Genomic DNA, 17,846 nt, shown 5'->3' with positions numbered 1-17,846 from the left:
AAAAAATGGCAAAATAGGGTAAATTGACAGATGAATATGTACAAGGCAACAACGCCAATTTCATCGCAACAACAACAGGCTTGTTGATCATTGTCATGACAACCACATATTTTTTTTTTTTCAACGTTTGGACAACTACAACCAAAGTTAGAGCAATGTAAACGAAAATCAATAATTTCCCATACTAATTCACCAAAATCTCCATACAAAATCCAAATCATTGGCGCGACCTCTAAACCTTCATCAATCTTTACCATTTTTTGCACAGGTTCATATTTTGGGGCTATGAATCGAACTGGAGGGTGGCCTATCAAAAATTCATCACTTTTTTCAAAATGAAACACCCTAGTGTATCATCTTCGGCTGTACTTCGTGAAGCAGCTGGCCAACAATTTGCTCGTTTCCTTCTACCGTCCCGAGTGTGTTGTGTCGCATGGGTTGGTTGTCATGAAAAAAAGGAAGAAGATTATATCATTATTTCCACTTCTGACATAGCGTTATCATTCGGTTCGCTGATCGCTTGTCATTTTGTCATTTGGAGATATTTTTGATTCCTTGGTTCTAACATAAAATGCAGCCTTCCTTCATGATCAGTGACCCAAAATACCTAAGAAGTATTATCCTTTCTCAATAGTTGAATGTTTTCGAAGCAAAAATTTGCTACGACCAGCCATATGCAGAAACACATGCGTTACAAACTAAAACATACACGTAATTTATGGTATGCTTTAATATAGGAATGGCTAGAAAATTAGAGAGCTATTAGAGCATACCAGGTCAAATTGCTGAAAAAAATGAGTTTTAGACGCGACCTTCTCCGATTTCCACGAAACTTTGCTTAATTGTTGGTTATGGTCAATCATTCACATATTTGATAGAATTCAGTCATTTTGATTTTCGCAAAAGAAATAGTAGAAGTAGTTTAGAGTGTATTGTTTACACTTTATTTTTATCGCTGTCAGTTTGGAAAAGTTGGAAGAACTGGCGTCATCCGAAAAACAGCGTAGCGAATTGATTTTGCGCAAGCACCAGGAAAATCCTCAACTCTCTCATCGGGACATCGGAAAACAACTCGGAATCGTGCAGTCAACGGTGAGTCGTGTGAATAAACGTTACTACGAAACTCTGAGCATCGAACGGAAGGAGAAATGCGGTCAGAATGAATGTCCTATTAGTGATCAGGATCACAAGCATGTTGTAGAAGCGTTTAAGCGGAATCCCAATGTTTCGCTCAAGGATATGGCCAAAAAGTTGAATCTTCCAAGTCTTTCGTTCAGAGAGCCAAGGAGGGAGGGGCTGCATACACAGCAAAAAAAATAATTTTGATATCACATCAAAGTGGATGCACTTCAATCGTGTCAAAAATACGGTGTAATATTGCATGCCAAAAAGGCGAAAATTATCATTGATACAGTGCATGAACTGACATTACGCTGCTTTTACTGCATTCATTTATTTTTGGGTACATAAAAATTACATGAGATTTTCGACATGATTGAAGTGCATTCTCTTGGATGTAATATTAAAATTTATTGTTTGCTGTGTACGTACAAAAAGCAGAAGGCTCCAAATCGTGACGAATGGCAAAATACGGTGGAAAGTCACGGGCCCGGGACACCCTTTACGACATTTTGGACTTTTTTGGGAGAATCAAAATGGTCGAATTTTAGCCAAAACGTGAATGATTTATAATAACAAACAATTATGCATGGTTGCATTCCAAACAGAGGAAGTCGCATCAGATCTATCTGTCATTTGACGTGAAACTGCTCGGTAATTATGATTTTATCTTTTTCGATGTTTTTACCTTTGGAATGATTCGATCTTTTGTCCGTTCGACCTTTTCTCCTAACAACCATTTGTCCTTTCGTTCCATTTTGTTGCATTCGTGGTCAAATCGACTGCAGGGTACAGACACCGTAAGCTTATTGAGAAAATTTATGCAATGGATAATTTTTCAAGTATTTTTGAAGCAAATAACATTTCCAAGAGGACACACCTAATCATGAAAATTTAAAACAAATTCATTCGAATTGACCCCAAGGTACATACAAAGCGTTAATTGAATTAATAGAACAACTTTGGTTGTACTCAAACATAATTCGATCATTTTTCGGATAAAAGATAGGTAGTGACAGTGGTGTACATAAATTTGGTCTGGATATCCAATTACATTACATTTCAGGTATGCTTAGTATGTAGGTACTACGGAGCTGTTTATATAGCATCTATTTTCCAATAATAAATAATAGTTCCATAAACAACTATCATCTTAAGCTTCCCTGGTGAACACCCACGTCACTTCATGAATCAATCAATCCATGCTGAAAACTTATTCCATTTCGAATAAAACATAAATTTCAGTCGAGATCTTCATATTTACCTAATCATCCACCAAGATTATTCCACCATATGATCGTCGTCTTCGTCAGGTTCTAAGAATTCACACACCCGATTGACTATCCGAGGTCAATCTCCTCCAAGGTTGCGGGAATTGATTTATTCACTTAAATATAATGTTTATCCAGCGCCTATAGACCGTCAATTCAAGACGTCTCAGATAGCAAATTACCGCCGTTGCTGGTCGCTATAGTCCAAGAATACTCGAACGAGCGTCTTCTTGCCGAGTCGTCGCCCGCATGGCTAAATACACACAGTACCCTACAACCACGCAAAATTAAAATTATATCATAAATCAGTGAGTGCGGCATCGCAGATGGCTATGCTTCTTCAGCCGCAAACTGACTGACTGACTGATCAACGAGTGGTACATAAACAAAATCTAAATATCATGGACGTGTTTTCATTGGCAACCATAAAGTGCCCATCTCACGCGTTCCTACACTGACAACACCAGAACGGACATATGCGACGATAATAAAAATGCAATTTACCAGAATAGGTGTTAGGGAAAAGTAATTACAGTACAATATATGTGGGAGGTTCATGAAAAATGTTGGCCAATAAAGTGACCGATGCTAGGAGGACCAACGAAGCACGATCCGTAAAGGTTGAATATTTGGCATATGATGAAGGTAGTTTGCACCGGGCAAAATGAGGTTTCGGTAATCACGTTTGAATAAGTGGTGGTATTTGTCATGCTGCTATTGCAGGTTGGAATTTGTGATTTGTTTCACGACTTGTGATTTGTTTGTGCGGCTAGATTGCACTGGTACCCATGTTTGGATTTATGTCATTTAACAATCGAGCCTGAAACTTTGTGTGCAGTTTAACTGAAAATGAAATATTTCCGGAAATAATAAACTGGCTGATCAACTCTGGGAGTGATTCCCTCATAAACGTACCACTGTCCATAAACAGCTGTACGATCACACGCAAAAATCCGTTCCTATATTCGTGAAAATATACGGAAAAAGTTTTTAGTGAACCTGCTGCATTATTTTTTTTTGAATCGACCATTTTTAGCTTCTTTAAAGCAGGACTTCCTACAAGAATATAACTTTATGATAATATGAAGAACAGGAAATACTTTGCCATTTCAACTAGATATCCCTAATGATATTATTAGGCTCCACGAAGAGTAAATGGTTTTAGCACTTAGTCGAGTCATAGTAGACGACTATGATTCGACTAAGACGATTCGATTCGGAGAATCATAGATATTTTGACAACACAGCTATATACTTCAATTAATGGTATTGATCTCCTTAAGGCGTTAATAGTAAAAAGATTCATTAGGTACATCATACAAGACATCCGGTTGAAGGTCAAGATGATCGAGACATTTTAAAATGCTTTAGTCTATAGAACTTCAAGATCTAAACTGCAGGATGCTCATACCACGTTTGTCCTTCTTAGGTCTCCTGTATGGCTAATTTCATATCTTTATACATAAAGGAACAACATATAGGCTCGTCATTTGAAGAACACCTTTCAATTTTATGCAAATTCATGATTGTCAAAGGTTTTGGGGATCAAAGTCATCAACTTGTTATTGAAAACCCTATTTTTTCTGCATGCTAGACGTCAAAACGGTGGCTCTAAAAAACATCAAACCCCCATCCCAAAATGATTGATTTACTTACATAGGAAACCGAGATGGCATTCTTCCCTCCAATTTTCACCTTCCGTATCAGCGTGTGGTGCGGTTTGTGCTCCTCCCGATTGGCACCGTAGTACAGCTCCCAGTAGCTCGGCTTATTCAAGTGGTACTCGAGCAACATCTTCTCCTTATCACCGAACATCTTGCCATTCTTGCCCAAACTTTCCATCAGAATCACCCGTTGCAACGTAAAATCACTCACATCACCACTTTTGCCTACATTATTGCTATTGCTTAATTCTGACTTACGCCTAGCACGGCCATCCATCAGGATGTTTCCGTCGTGGGCGAATCCCATCCCAACACCACCGTCTACCACTACGTGTGCACTTTTGCTTCCTAAATCTTCCGGTATTTCTATCGAAACCTTGCTCGGCCTTCGCTCACAAGCCTCGTAACTACCCAGAGCATTAATTTCCGCATTGCTTAGGTAGCGCAGCTGCTGTTGTTGCTGAAGCTGCTTCGGATGCGGTGGATAGTTGATCGATCGCTGGTTCTGCAGCATCTGCGTCGAGCGAGCTTCCTGTGCGAATGGGTTCGGTGCCTGCCGATTAAGTTGACGAACGTTGAAGCCATCGCGAACGTATACCGTTTCGAACAGTGACGGTTGATCACCAGGATTCGGATATCTCGAGAGGGTCCTCTGGGATATGGTAGGATAGAATGTTTGATCGAGTGCCTTCTGGTTTTCGAGAACTTCGTAGTCGTTTTCAAAGTTGACCGATGAACTACGCGAACGATTGCGCTGTTCAACTGCGTTTTGCACGGCGACCACCTTGGCATCCTTGGACATTCCCTTACAGAAGAGTTTGATTTCGTTCTCATTCTTCTGGTTCATTGATTGTAGGTAACCTTCTAGGTCGGACTTCAGGTTAGTTATCTTTTCCTCCAGCTCGACCTCGGCCTGTGTAAGACCATGGCTGGTACCGGAATGATTCTGACCCTCAGTTCGCTGTTCCAGCAGTGTGTTCAATTTGCCACGGATTTGCTCCAAGATGTTGCGTGTGTTGTGAAATTCCAGATATTCTTCATATTGTGACTGCGATTTCTTCTTCGCTGTATCATCCAAAGTTTTCTTGCTAACCGAATAGATTTCATTGTCAGAGTTGGACGATGCCGGACTTTCGAACCCGATCAAGTTCTGTTGGCTGTTGTTTCGCATTTTGAACGCCTCCAGATTAATATCAGCCAGCGAATCGTCGACATCGAGCGGCCAGATAGGCCGAGGTATTGGCCCATCCGGACCCTCTGTGATATCGGTAAGTTTCTCATTGCTCGTTGGTTTTGCGCGCATAACTGACACGTCATTTGCTACGTTCTCCAGGGTTGCCGGATAGTAGTACTTTTCTAGTGTTCTACCATTCTTTTGCGCCGCCTTGTTGGCGTCCTGAGACTTGTTACTATTCTTCAAAATGCCTTCCTTCTTACCGATGGTTGCTCCGGTGGGTTTGTTTCCAGTTTCCGCCGGAGGCTTCCGAGCACGGTCCACAACCGGTTCGTAGTAGATGTGATCGTCCACCACCGAACCTCCGGCAAAGTAAATATTTGTACTGTAGTAGCCCGAGGAACCGCTCTTCTCAGTCGAATAGTGGGACGTCGAATTTATACGCTCACGGCCACCGGATTCACCCACAACCACGTCTGATTCGATGTCACCGGCAGTGTCCTGGCTGCTGACGGACTGACGCTTGTGGCCATTGCTGGACGACGCGGCGTTACCATTCACCGTTTGCGCGGTTTGCCCCTTCTCACTGTTGATGCTGGCGATTAAACTGTAAAGAAAGGGAAAACACAAACAATTATCTTTAATTGTCTTAGTAATTTTGGGAACTCAAATCGTTTCATCAAAATTTGAAAGATTATAATTAAACTACTCAAATCCAACCAGAATCAAACGCCTCAATCCACTTTCGCTTTCGCTTGTGAAATCCAGTGCACAATTACCACATGGAATTTGTTCACAAGCCCACAATCGGCGTAGGTTTCATTTCACCACCCAACGCATGCATTTGCAACTTTAGCTAGGATTTTCCTCAATCCCGACCAGATCAACCAGACCCGTTGCAGTCAGAAAACCAGTCCCAGAGATGAAGGATTGGTCAAATAATACAACTGCTGTTGCTCTCTTCCATCCTCTTCTGTGCGCCAAGCCTTTTGCTCGTTAGAAATGGTCTTGATAGGTACGTCGTCCGTCGGAGGCCGCAAGCTTTTGCACCGTGGCCTACATTTTGACATCGCACTGCATTGCTTCTGCTGCTGCAGCAGCAGAAACGACAAGAGCGGCATTTATTTTTTTATCACTTCATTCACCTCCAGTCAGCTGGTGCAAATGTTGGAATTTAAGTGCACTCGACTAGGAAAACCGGATTGGAGCAGTTGCAGCCCCGACCAGCACCCACAGTTTTTCCAGAACCCCAGCTCCGGCTCCACTAGTTCAGTGAAAGTCGATTTAGGGAGATACACATTGCGCACTAGACAAACCGGAGTACGAGTTTAGAGCAATCGTCTGCGAAAAAAAAGCGAGAGTGAATGTCAGGCACGATCCGGGGGTCCTTCACAAGGCTTTATGGCTTTGGTGTGTGATTTTGAAATTTTTCGTTCGTGTTTGATGCATTCAGTGTGAAGGTGTGCATTCATAAAAAAAACGAAATGTGGTTATAGCTTTATAGCATACTTTTTTATCTTTTGAAGTGCATTTTATGTGATCTAAGACAACGCACTCCAGAATCAGTTAAAGTAATTTGAATTTATATTTTTTACACTTGATTAACAATGCCTCCGGTAAAATGTGTAACGGCAAACTTGCAATGTTTGAAAAATCATAGCTCAGCTATTTATTGATCAATTTCAAATCTATATGTATCCAGTAGGGCCCCGTAACGTGGGTAGATCACCTTTTCGTGGTACGTTACGGGATGTAAGATCTACCACCGATTCCTAGTCTCGACTACTTCAAACTAGGGGAACAGGATTTATCAGTAATCAAAGGAACACATCTTAGTCCTTGTTACTTGTTTATGCCTTGTTGAAAGTGATAAGTTCTCGGGTTGCCTGGACCGAGGATGATCTTGAAACAAGGAAAAATGAGTTAGTTAGTCTTCATCTATGTGATTCCTAATCTTCTATTCGTTGTTCTCTAGTTTGAAGTGGTTAAGACTAGGGTTCTGATGCATGGTCACTATCGGTGTCATTCTTTAACTTTGTTGCTAAGGAATCCAATTTTAACTGACAAAGGGGTGCGCCTTTGGAGGGTGTTCCAACACTCCGAAGGGTATAAATAGCGGGCCCTTTCAATTAGAATCGATCCCTTGCGACGAAGGCAAGAATTACAACTGTATCAAAACCGAATACTTCATCATTTCTCAATAGTGATGAAGTAATACGACATGCACTAAACTAGGGACACTGGATATACTACAATAGATCAAATTACTGGTCGCACTAGTTTTATGTCCCGAACAGAGGAGAAAACAAATCCAGTAGTTTGAAATCTATCGATAAATTGCTGAAAAACGATATTTCAAACATATCCAATTTACCGTTACACATTTTACTGGAAGCATCGTGTTCGGAGTGTTAAGTTGATAACTGAAATAATTGATTATTAAAATATCAATTATGTCTTGTTTGGACTAGAGATTTTGTTGACAAAGCATTAACATATGCAAAAAAAATAATGTCATTAATATAAACTATGATCTTGTAATCAGGGCTCTACATTTCCGAAACTCTAAAATTAGCTCGAGTTTTGTTTCATTCATACAACGTGTTCAACGTAGACTATCAGCACGAAATGAAAATCAAAAGAAGTTAGCTAAGAACGACAAACTAGCTGTGGACTCATCACTTTCAATGAAAGTAACGTCGATTATCGTAGAAACCTAACTTTTGGCTTTCAAATCCCTTTCACTGACACTCTATCACCGTAGAGGTAACTCTAAGACCAGAAGGTCCCGAAGATACGTGCTCAACTATTCGGCTCAGCTCTGGTACTATCTTTGGTTCCAAGCAAATCGATACACCCCTCGAAACATAGGAAAATCCATGAACCCCTCATTTTATCTGTCAAACTTTCATAGCAAATCAAAACAAACATAGTGTAGTACTACAATTCCGACTAGAATTGGATACGTTAATCATTTGCTTGGGACCAATAGGCTAGTCAAGTAGTGAGCCAATTTAAAATCGTTAGTTTCGAATTGATTGTTGCTATCACTGCTCTTTAAATTTGTTAAATATGCCTTATGTCCCGTTTTCGTTACCTTTTTTAGATAAATATGTGAATGGACGATAAATTAAACATATTACGCATAATCTTCAAGTGTTTTCACGTGAGAAATGATTAAAATATATATTTTCATTTTCCGTTATGTATGCAATGCAACCTCTGTTGATGTGTTTTATGAAAGACGAAACTATCAAATTCAAGCGCTCTTTCACTCGTCCTCTTCACCGAAGCTTGAAAGAAAGAAGCGACGGGATAAAGAGAGACAAGTGATTGAAAATTTGTTTGTAGACGCCAACTGAGGTTCTAGAATGCTGAGAAGCTGTTTTGTCGATTGAAGCTAATATTGTAACGCTCTACTTGTAATAACGATTGGCTTATGAACGTATAGCGGAATAAACGTATGGCCAAAGGCCAAAGGACATTTGACTGAAAAAAATGATTGGCTGAAAATTTTGACGCATTTTGGCTATCAAATATCATTCTCGAGATTATCAACTCTTACAATAGTGTTAACATGTACTGTATAGTGAACAAGCATCCTTGTCTCTGAAAAAAATTAATGTGGTTGAGCCTTATCAAATAAATTAATGATCAAAAAAAAATTATCAACTCTTAAAGATATTTCCAGACTATTCGAACTATTTTTAAATTTAACGATATGGAATAAAAAAAATATATAGGGTGTCAATCAAGTTAAGCCTCCCTCCCATCCGATAACTCATTCCATGCATAGGGAAAATAATAATATTCAACGCTCGTATCCTGAAGTATGCTCAACGCTCAATATTTATCACATCCTATTTAACTACTTTTTTCAACTTTTTGAAAACTAGGGATGGCATGCACATTTGTAAATAACTTTGCACTCTATTGAAAAAAAACATGATTTTTCATGAAGCAACCAAAAAAATAGTTTGAGGTTCATAGAGGTACGTAAAATAAAAGTGTTGAACCTCAACGTGCATGGTTCGGTTCCAGTCTGCTCCATGTTATATATTTGTCTAATGTTGTCATCGTCGTGTTTGTGCGTTGAGGTTGTGTTTCAGAAATGCAATCGAAGTGAGCTGTGGCCGCTATTAGACGCGTTTGTGTTCGGTCGCTGGTCGCGAGTTGATTTGTCCAGCGAGGAGCTGGTGCTGAGTCTTACAGACTGTGTACTGGCGAACTGAAGCCGTTGTGTCGCGAGTGATTGGTGATGGAAAGTGGAAGCAGTCCTTTTTTTCTCTTCTGAGGTCCCTCTAGTTGGAGCATATAGAGTGTGTTTTGTTTTTGATGGGGGGTTACGCTTCTGTGTGAGGAACGAAAGGCGAGAGTGCTGTTTTTAACACCGGTTAAAGAACTGTAGCGGCAGCATAACTATACAGCAAAAAATAAATTTTAATATTACATCCAAGAGGATGCACTTCAATCGTGTCGAAAATCTCATGTATTTTTTTATAGCCTTACAAATAAACAAATGCAGTAAAAGCAGCGTAATGTCAGTTGATGCACTGTATTAATGATAATTTTGTCCTTTTTGGCAAGTAATATTACACCAAGGGGTAGGTCACTCCACACACCTATCTTGGGTCATCTTTTTTGTCAGTGTGCCGCAGGTGTGCCGATTGTGCCGGTCACTGAGATTGCTGCGAATGTTTGTAAAATACCCATCCCGGCAACCCGGTATTTCTGACGTTTGGTTTGAAATTGCAATGATAAATCCGATTGAGGATGACACTGGAAGTGGCAGGTTTGCGAAATTTTGATGTTTTATGTTCAAACGATCATAAAAGTCCTGTGTTTTAGGGTTTTATAATGCCCTCAAAGGCAGACCAGCAACCTAGCCTATCGTGCTGTGAAAAGCAACGGTCTATCAGCGGTCGGAAAGAGATGGAACCGGTGGAGAACATTGTTGGATACCGACTATAGAGGATGATGAATAGACTTCAGTAGTTTGTTTTGTGTGAGTTGCATCATTATTTGAATTAAGGGTACTAAAGGGGTCTGAATAACCGCCTCTTTATCTTGAACCCATTCTAGAACCTAAATTTTGTATTTAGATCTATAAGTGAACTGCTGGTCTGAGTTCCTCTGGTATATTCAATTAGAGGATGTTCTTGAATATACAGCCAAACAGCACCTAATGTTGTGAACAACTTCAATGACAGTTGTCCAGCAGTGCTCCAATTTTATTTACTACAATCCAATGTCTACGAGATTGTGCCGAAGGTATGCCGAAGATGTACCGGTGGATGTGCCCAAGCTGTGCCGAATCTAATTTAGGCACAATGTGCTGAGTGACTTTCCCCTTGTATTACACCATATTTTCGACACGATTGAAGTGTATCCACTTTGATGTGATATTACAATTATTTTTTTGCTATGTATGGGAGCTCTTCGAAATCATCGTGATGTCATTGATTCCTTTGCAATATCGGGTGAGATCTTTCCTTTATTTTTCTTTTAATTTTCATTCCATTATTACATATATGAAACATTAAATGCTGGGGACTGGACGGTCGACCAGGGCATCCTATTCAAGTGAAATGGATGAGGAAAGTGGAAATGCCAACTCCCTGTCTTACACATTCCGTAAAAAGAGGGCGGGCTCTTTTTCTCACTCATTGGAACATCCGCCTATTGGATGGCCTGTTTTTTGACCGGTCGTATGATCCTGTTGTTGGAAGGAGATTCTAATTTATCCCGTGGATGCACGTGGGCGATGTTGCCCACGGATTCACCCAAACCGTTTTTAACCCATCATACAATGGCAGGTTAAGTACAATTAGAGGTTATTAAACTTGATCAAGTCGACAGCGAGGATAGCCCACAGTCTACCAACAATTGTCTTGCTGCAATGAGTGGTAGTTCCATATCATCATCATCATCATCATCATTATCATCATAGAGGTACGTAAAATACAGTAGCGTTGCGTTTAGTCGAAAATCTGTTCTCATTTTTTGTGAGAATGAGCATAAGCATGATTTACCCTCCCCATGGACATGGAGGTTGACGGTACTGAAGCAAAGGGTTATGTTTAATTTCTTTATATTTGCAACGATGATGATTTCATATATTGACATATGATACAAGAGATTTAATATTACTTGCTCGTTTTTGCGTAAAATAATCAATATTTATTTTACTTGTAATTACCTTTGAAAATTTTTTTCAAGTTTATTTTATGCGGGAGGAGATTGGAGGGCGAGTGTTTGAGGCATAGAGCCTGTAAATTTCGCTTTCAGAGTGTCGCAGTCAGCGGTTTTATGATTCGTGAGCGCTCGCGATTCGTAGAATCGTTGATTGTGACTGCAAGTGGATTTGACGGGTTTTGTGTATCGGACGCTAGCTTTTTGGCCTCTTCTTGTGTCTAACATGTGCAGAGTATCATTATAACGTCTAATGGTTTTGAGATTCCTGGTGGCGTGAAATATATTTGTGAGAATATCTTTTTGAGATTTTAGCAGTCACGTTTTGTTTGTAGTTTATATTTTATTTATTTCATGTAATTATAATAGTTATTCAATAATAGATAGTTCATCCATATATTCGTACTTTGACGCGAAGCGCTGTGGATAATAAGATGCTCGATGACCCTCGAGGGATCGATTTTGCTTACTGAGCAGAGAATCATGGAGTTACCCCAAGCTCTTCCACAGCACAATAAATCGCCACCATCATTTGTATATTTGATATTGAACATTAAACTCGGAAACTATTTGCATATAAAGCGAAAACGTAGTCCTGTACTGTCGCGAAGTGTTATGGTTCTGAGATGCTCGATGACCTTGGAGGGATCGTTTTTGCTTACTGAGCAGAAAATCACGGGTTTAATCCCAAGCTTTCCGTCATGACTCTTAAAATTCATTATCACTACACAAAATTAATATGTTCTTTCGATAGCCGGCTATCGAGAGATTAAATAAACAACAAATAAACAATACATACTTTTGGTTGCATCGCCAACTTGAGGTGAATCCTAACCGAATACCCTACCCAACCCTCCAACTCCGTAGCACTTATGAGGGTGTCGCTAAGTCAGTGGCCTCTCGTTAAGTAAGTACTACATCAACATTTCCTTCCCTATCCCTAGTTATGGTAAAGATGGGCGTGGCCGGGAATAGCGACAGTCATGCTTCTGTTACTCTTGTTTAGATTGGAACCAATGTTTACTCCTCAGCATTATTCCTGAAATTAGTCTAACTGAGAATTTCAGAAGAGACGTGAGTGTCGCTAGTATCCAATCTACGAAGTATATCCTAACAACGCTAACGCTAATGAGCATAAGCATGATTTAACGCCCGTGGATGAAATTCTGTTATTGCCATATCAGCTGTAATTTTACAGAGAACCAATAGACGTTGCTTGGAACTAGCAACCATCCTCAATGTGTAAATATTGGTGATCTATACGTCCGAATACTGGTCAAGAAAGGAATGGGTAGGAATACTCGCTTTAATGAAAGCCGACAACACCTCTGCACTTCCACGAGAAATCACTGGGATGTTGGACAAAAGGGTTGGGATTGCAGCAGGATTCATTTTCGGTAAATGAAATGCTGAATTGATATCCTGACGAATCAATAGCGCGAAGGAGCGTCGGATTGAACCCACGGGCTTCTACTCAGTAAGCAAAATCGGTCACCACTAGGCCACCGAGCTCCTTATATCTCAATTTTATATGAATTTTTGATGAAGACGTCTATCCTAAAACTCATATATTACTTCTTTTATGTACTCGGACCTGCAACCGAATTTCGTTACACTTTACATTATAACGGGTGTTCAATAAAAAATGAGAATGATTTCAGTGCCGTCCAGCGCTCTTATGAGAGTATCGCGACTAAATTGCGTCGTACGGCTGACCAGGGCCCCTTCTTCAATATTCATTGGCGTTTTGTTGAAGCATAAAAATTATGTTTTTAATAAAAAATACTGAATTCGTAAAAAAAAAAATTTTTTTACTAGCTTTATGACTGAAAAAAACTCATTTTTATTGAACACCCGTTATCATCAAAGAAAGCCGATTTAAAGCATAACTTTCTAATGTGATGGAGCTTGGGATTGAACCAATGATTTTCAGCTCAGTAATCAAAATCTGTTACCACAAAGCAACCGAGCTCCTTATTTTACAAAACAATTACGATCAAGTTCTCGTTCAACTTGCTGCAGCCCTCAAGCTAACTGCTGAGTTCCTCAATTTATCTTTTTGGGACGTGGCAATGGCATTAAATTCAAACAAATAAGTGGAACGGACCATGAGGATGACCGAATGATCTGTAATTAGCCAGCCTCCTAATTTTTCATAATCTTAAAATTAGTTGCTCTTCCAAGGCTACCGCTTTACATGTTAAAAAACAAAATAGCTTAATCGCGTCGTTATTTCTATACAAAAACAAAAAAATATTTCAAAAATTCACGCGCAAAAACTTCCACCCTTCATCGACTTGATGAAAAATCGCAATTCAGGCTTTACTTAAAGAGAACAAACGCGATTAAAGATTTGAAACTCCCAACACCACTCAAATCACGATTTAGGCCTCAATTAAGGAAATGAACGCGATTAAACTTTTTTTTTGTATGGAAAACACGACTCAAACAAAAACGATAATATGGATGTATAATATAAATCTAAACGTCTTCCAACATCGTAGGGCTGAAAATAACTTTTAATAGATAAACTCAACCTGAACGAAGGCTTAAACAAATAATCGTTATAATGTAAATCCAAAGATTTTCCATCATCGAAGGACTGAAAAAATAAATCAATACACCCAGCAGGAACGAAGGCTGAAACAAGTTAATCTAAATGTGTCTCATTTTCGAGGAGCTAAAACTACACTTAAATAAGTTGTTGTTGTTGCTGTTTCTTTATTAAGCAGACTTCTGATAAACTTAACTAATTTAAATCAATTATTTGTTTGTAACATCTGTATCACAAATGTACTGTTAATTCTAAAGCTACACGATAATCTTTTTTTCTTTCCTTGATTTGTTTTTCGCCAATTTTGTTTTCCGTGCTGTGCGGGGGGAGGTAGCTCATCGATTCTTCCGGTTCGCCTCCTAGCATCGTGCTATAAGGTACCAGGCGATAACCAGGGTAGTTGATCGATAGCTCGATGACGTCATTTCGTTGGCGTCTGCAATGGGAAATTCTCATAGCAGGCGTTGACGATGGGACGTTGTCGAGTTGTTGAATAGCAACTTTCGTGGTAACTCACCGATTACCTGTCGATCTGCCAAATTTGGAAAGACGTCTGCATTGAATTGTCTCATATAATAATATTCCGCCCACTATATCACAAGAAATTGCGAGTAGCTGAGTGGAAAGGAAATAAGTTAAGCATTGGGTACAGGACCAAGTCTCCCCTGGGTGGTGCAAGAAGATGAGCGCAATAGAATCAGCACGGAATGAGGCTATTGCATGGCTGGGTAGTCAAAGTCTTCCATACGTTAGTCATTTCAGGTGGATTAGAACAGGTTTAGGTTTAGGGTGGGCGTTGGCCAGATTTGGATTTTTCAGATATAATCCTAAATAGGACCTAGATTATTTAATACACTAGTAACCTCAACTTCTAAAATAGTAGTAGTTACAGTGCCGCATTATCTAACTACCACTGCCTGCAACTAATGTTGGAGGGGTCAGCAGGGCTGATTACGGATCAAAACTAACATAACTCTAACACTGAAATGATCCCGAAACTAACGCTCATTCATTGCACTTTGAGTCATAAAGTAATTTTATTTATTTTCCTACTAATCTATCTACACACTTAGTTTTTTCTACCGAGTGGGTCTCGGCGGGGAAGGGGTTTCGCTGAGATCTCGGCGGGAGTGACATTTGATGCCGAGTCTCGGATAATGCCTTTTCTAATAATCTGCCTACGTTTCTTTTATTTGTTATCTACTTCATCCCTTTTTTATTTGTCTGCTCTTCTTTCCTCTTCTCTTCTTTTGTTTTGTTTGTTTACATATAACTAATACTAATACCTCCTTGTTTTCTCTCTAATTTGTCTACTATGTCCCACCATCACGATGAGAGATGAGCTACCGTACATGGTACACGCTCATATACACTCCCAAAATAGTATGCCGCAAGTAAGTATATCACAGAGGCAACTTCGTTCCATCAATCCATCGTTGCTTATGCCTTTGTTGTCGTTTAGAACCAGTTTTGCGAGGTAGGCGATGATTGTGCGTATTTCTCGCGTAACTTTTGAAAAGAGCCTATTTATAGCCTGAACAATACGTAAAGAGCAAATTGAAACATTGAACGTCGCGTGAAAGTGGAACTTAATGAAGGCCTAAGTACTTTTTCGTAGTTTTTAGTTTTCGGATTTGAAAGATCGTCGGTTACAGTGTCCTGCTTACTGAGCAGAAAAACGCGGTCCCAGGTCCTTACATATCAAAGAGATTTATGGTAAAATCGCTTGTGTATCGTGTATTTTGCGAAACTCGTTGTTGTCGTTGGTTCCGGGTTTGAATGGATACAAAAATTTGAGCAACGGTATTATGTGATATGAGGGGCTCGGTGGCCTTAGAGCAACCGTTTTTGCTTACTGAGCAGAACATCATGAGTCTAATCTCAGGCCCATCCACATTCAAGATTCGTCAATCGTTTTATTTGTTAATATGACTACATGGTAATAACAGCAACTCGGTGATTAAAAAGGTGCTCGTCTGCCTAGTGGCAAACGGTTTTGCTTACTGAGCAGAAGACCGTGGGTTTAGTTCCAAGCTCCATCGCGTTATATGATCGTTAGGACATCAATTCAGCTTATCGTTTACCAAAACGAACCCTGCTGCAAACCCAACCCTCTTATCCAACATCCCAGTGATTCCTCGTGGAAGTGCAGAGGTGTTCTCGGCTTCCATCAAAGCGAGTGTCATGTCAACACAATCCTTCCCATTCCTTTCTTGACCTGTGTTCGGGCGCGGCCGGCGCTGGTATTGCCTACTTTAAGATCACCAGTTTTTACACATTGGGACTATGATTGCTAGTCCCAAGCATCGTCTATTGGTTCTCTGTGTAATTACAGCTGATCTGGCAATAACAGAGTAGCAACCGTGGGCGGTCAATCAAGCTCAAGCTCAAGCTCAATTTTGTTTTCCGTGCTGTGCACCAATGCTACCGACGCCAGGAAGGCAGCTCCCACACCTGGACCCTACATATCGACCCATCAACTCATGAACCGGTTTGACGATTTGAATAAGTGAGCGATAATTAATTAAATCAAAGATTACGCCTCTCATGAAGCGAAATTGACATGAAAATTCTCATGTTTTTTTATAGTCACTTTAACGCTCTTGGGTCATTCGTGACTTGTCCTAGGGTGAGATTTGAACTCGTGACTTTGGCGTGAGAGGTATTTCCACATCATTAAACAGTCTGCAACATCTCTCGAGAGGATTGTTATAACCGTAAGGAGTACGATGTCCGGGAGTTCACAGAAAGTAATAGTTGCGGAGACGGCGAGCTGGAGTGTGGAAATTGATGTTCCGTATTTTGACCCTAGTTAGAAACTAGCCACTTCCCCGGGAGTACCATAACATGGCCCGATGTGGCCAGTGTGATCCTGAGCACTTCATATGACAATCAGTGAACTGTTTTTCAAATTCTCATGTAATTTGATGTGTCACATGATGGGTTTTATTCGCTTCAGGTCGGATTCAGCCTAATGGGTCATACAAACCAGAACATGCTCCGGCCATATCTCTAGAACCAGTCGACCGATACCAACAATATTCAATAGCGTTATATGAAACCATGTTTCCTTTCATTTGATGGTTTTTGCATCCAATTCGGGCCAGTGATTACCAGGAAATACGATTAATTTCCTCAAATCCGTATTTAGCAGAACGAACTTCAGCCATATTAATAGGGTGTCCCAGAAAGTATAAGCACACTCGCCGCCATTTCTACCCCGATGAAGTTAATCAGCTGTTTAACGATGTGTGTTGTTGTTTACTTATTGCTCAACAAGTTGGTGTGCACAAACTGCTTTTTTAAAAAATATTCAAAATACGAGTCATTTCTCCGGAAAAGCGCAAACAGATTGTGCACAAATAATACCTATTAATAAGAAAGTTGGTGAAAATGGAGGAAGTAAGCATCAGAGCAGTCCAAACCGCCATCCGGAAGTTTGGTGAAGAAGTTATCTTCGAGGACGCATTGAAAACTGACAGTGGACTGGAAAGTAGACCAGAAGACCACCAAGCTTACGTCAATAAGACAGTGCATATGTTCGAGATTTGGCCAAAAACTGAGAACATCGAATAATAACGTCCAATGTGCCAAGGCAAGAAACGGGCTGAAAACGTTCAAAAAGCAGAAGAAGCCAATTTTTACCGAAAAATTTGGTAAGAAGGCCATGGTTTGGCAAGCTATATGTGAGTGTGACAAATTGTCAAAGCTATTTGTAACGAAGGAGACGATGAACACTGAAATTTACGTTCGGGAGGTTCGAATCGGCATCTGCGGCCCATTTTGGTCCGATTTGGTGTAAATACACTACTCAAAAGACACGGTAGCTTGGTACAAAGCAATCATACTGCAATACGGCCAAAATATATGAA

The 17,846-nt window shown here is 40.1% G+C and overlaps 1 protein-coding gene across 4 annotated transcripts in view; it reads right to left on the bottom strand.

The window, feature by feature from the left end:
- The window catches only part of LOC135706785 (uncharacterized), a 286,588-nt gene that overhangs the window by 160,211 nt on the left and 108,531 nt on the right, over positions 1-17,846 (bottom strand). For all 4 annotated transcript variants that reach the window (XM_065228442.1, XM_065228443.1, XM_065228444.1 and 1 more), the window contains one exon: positions 4,047-5,835. In XM_065228442.1, coding sequence (XP_065084514.1) covers positions 4,047-5,835 — 1,789 coding nt within the window. The remainder of the gene's footprint in view (positions 1-4,046; positions 5,836-17,846) is intronic.

This window comes from Ochlerotatus camptorhynchus, unplaced genomic scaffold, assembly GCF_037179485.1.
Source record: "Ochlerotatus camptorhynchus isolate MF236.1 unplaced genomic scaffold, CSIRO-AGI_Acam_v1.1 ptg000291l, whole genome shotgun sequence".
NCBI lineage: Eukaryota > Metazoa > Arthropoda > Insecta > Diptera > Culicidae > Ochlerotatus > Ochlerotatus camptorhynchus.
The sequence above is the reverse complement of the archived record's forward strand: the minus strand, read 5'-3'. Positions and strand labels throughout refer to the sequence as shown.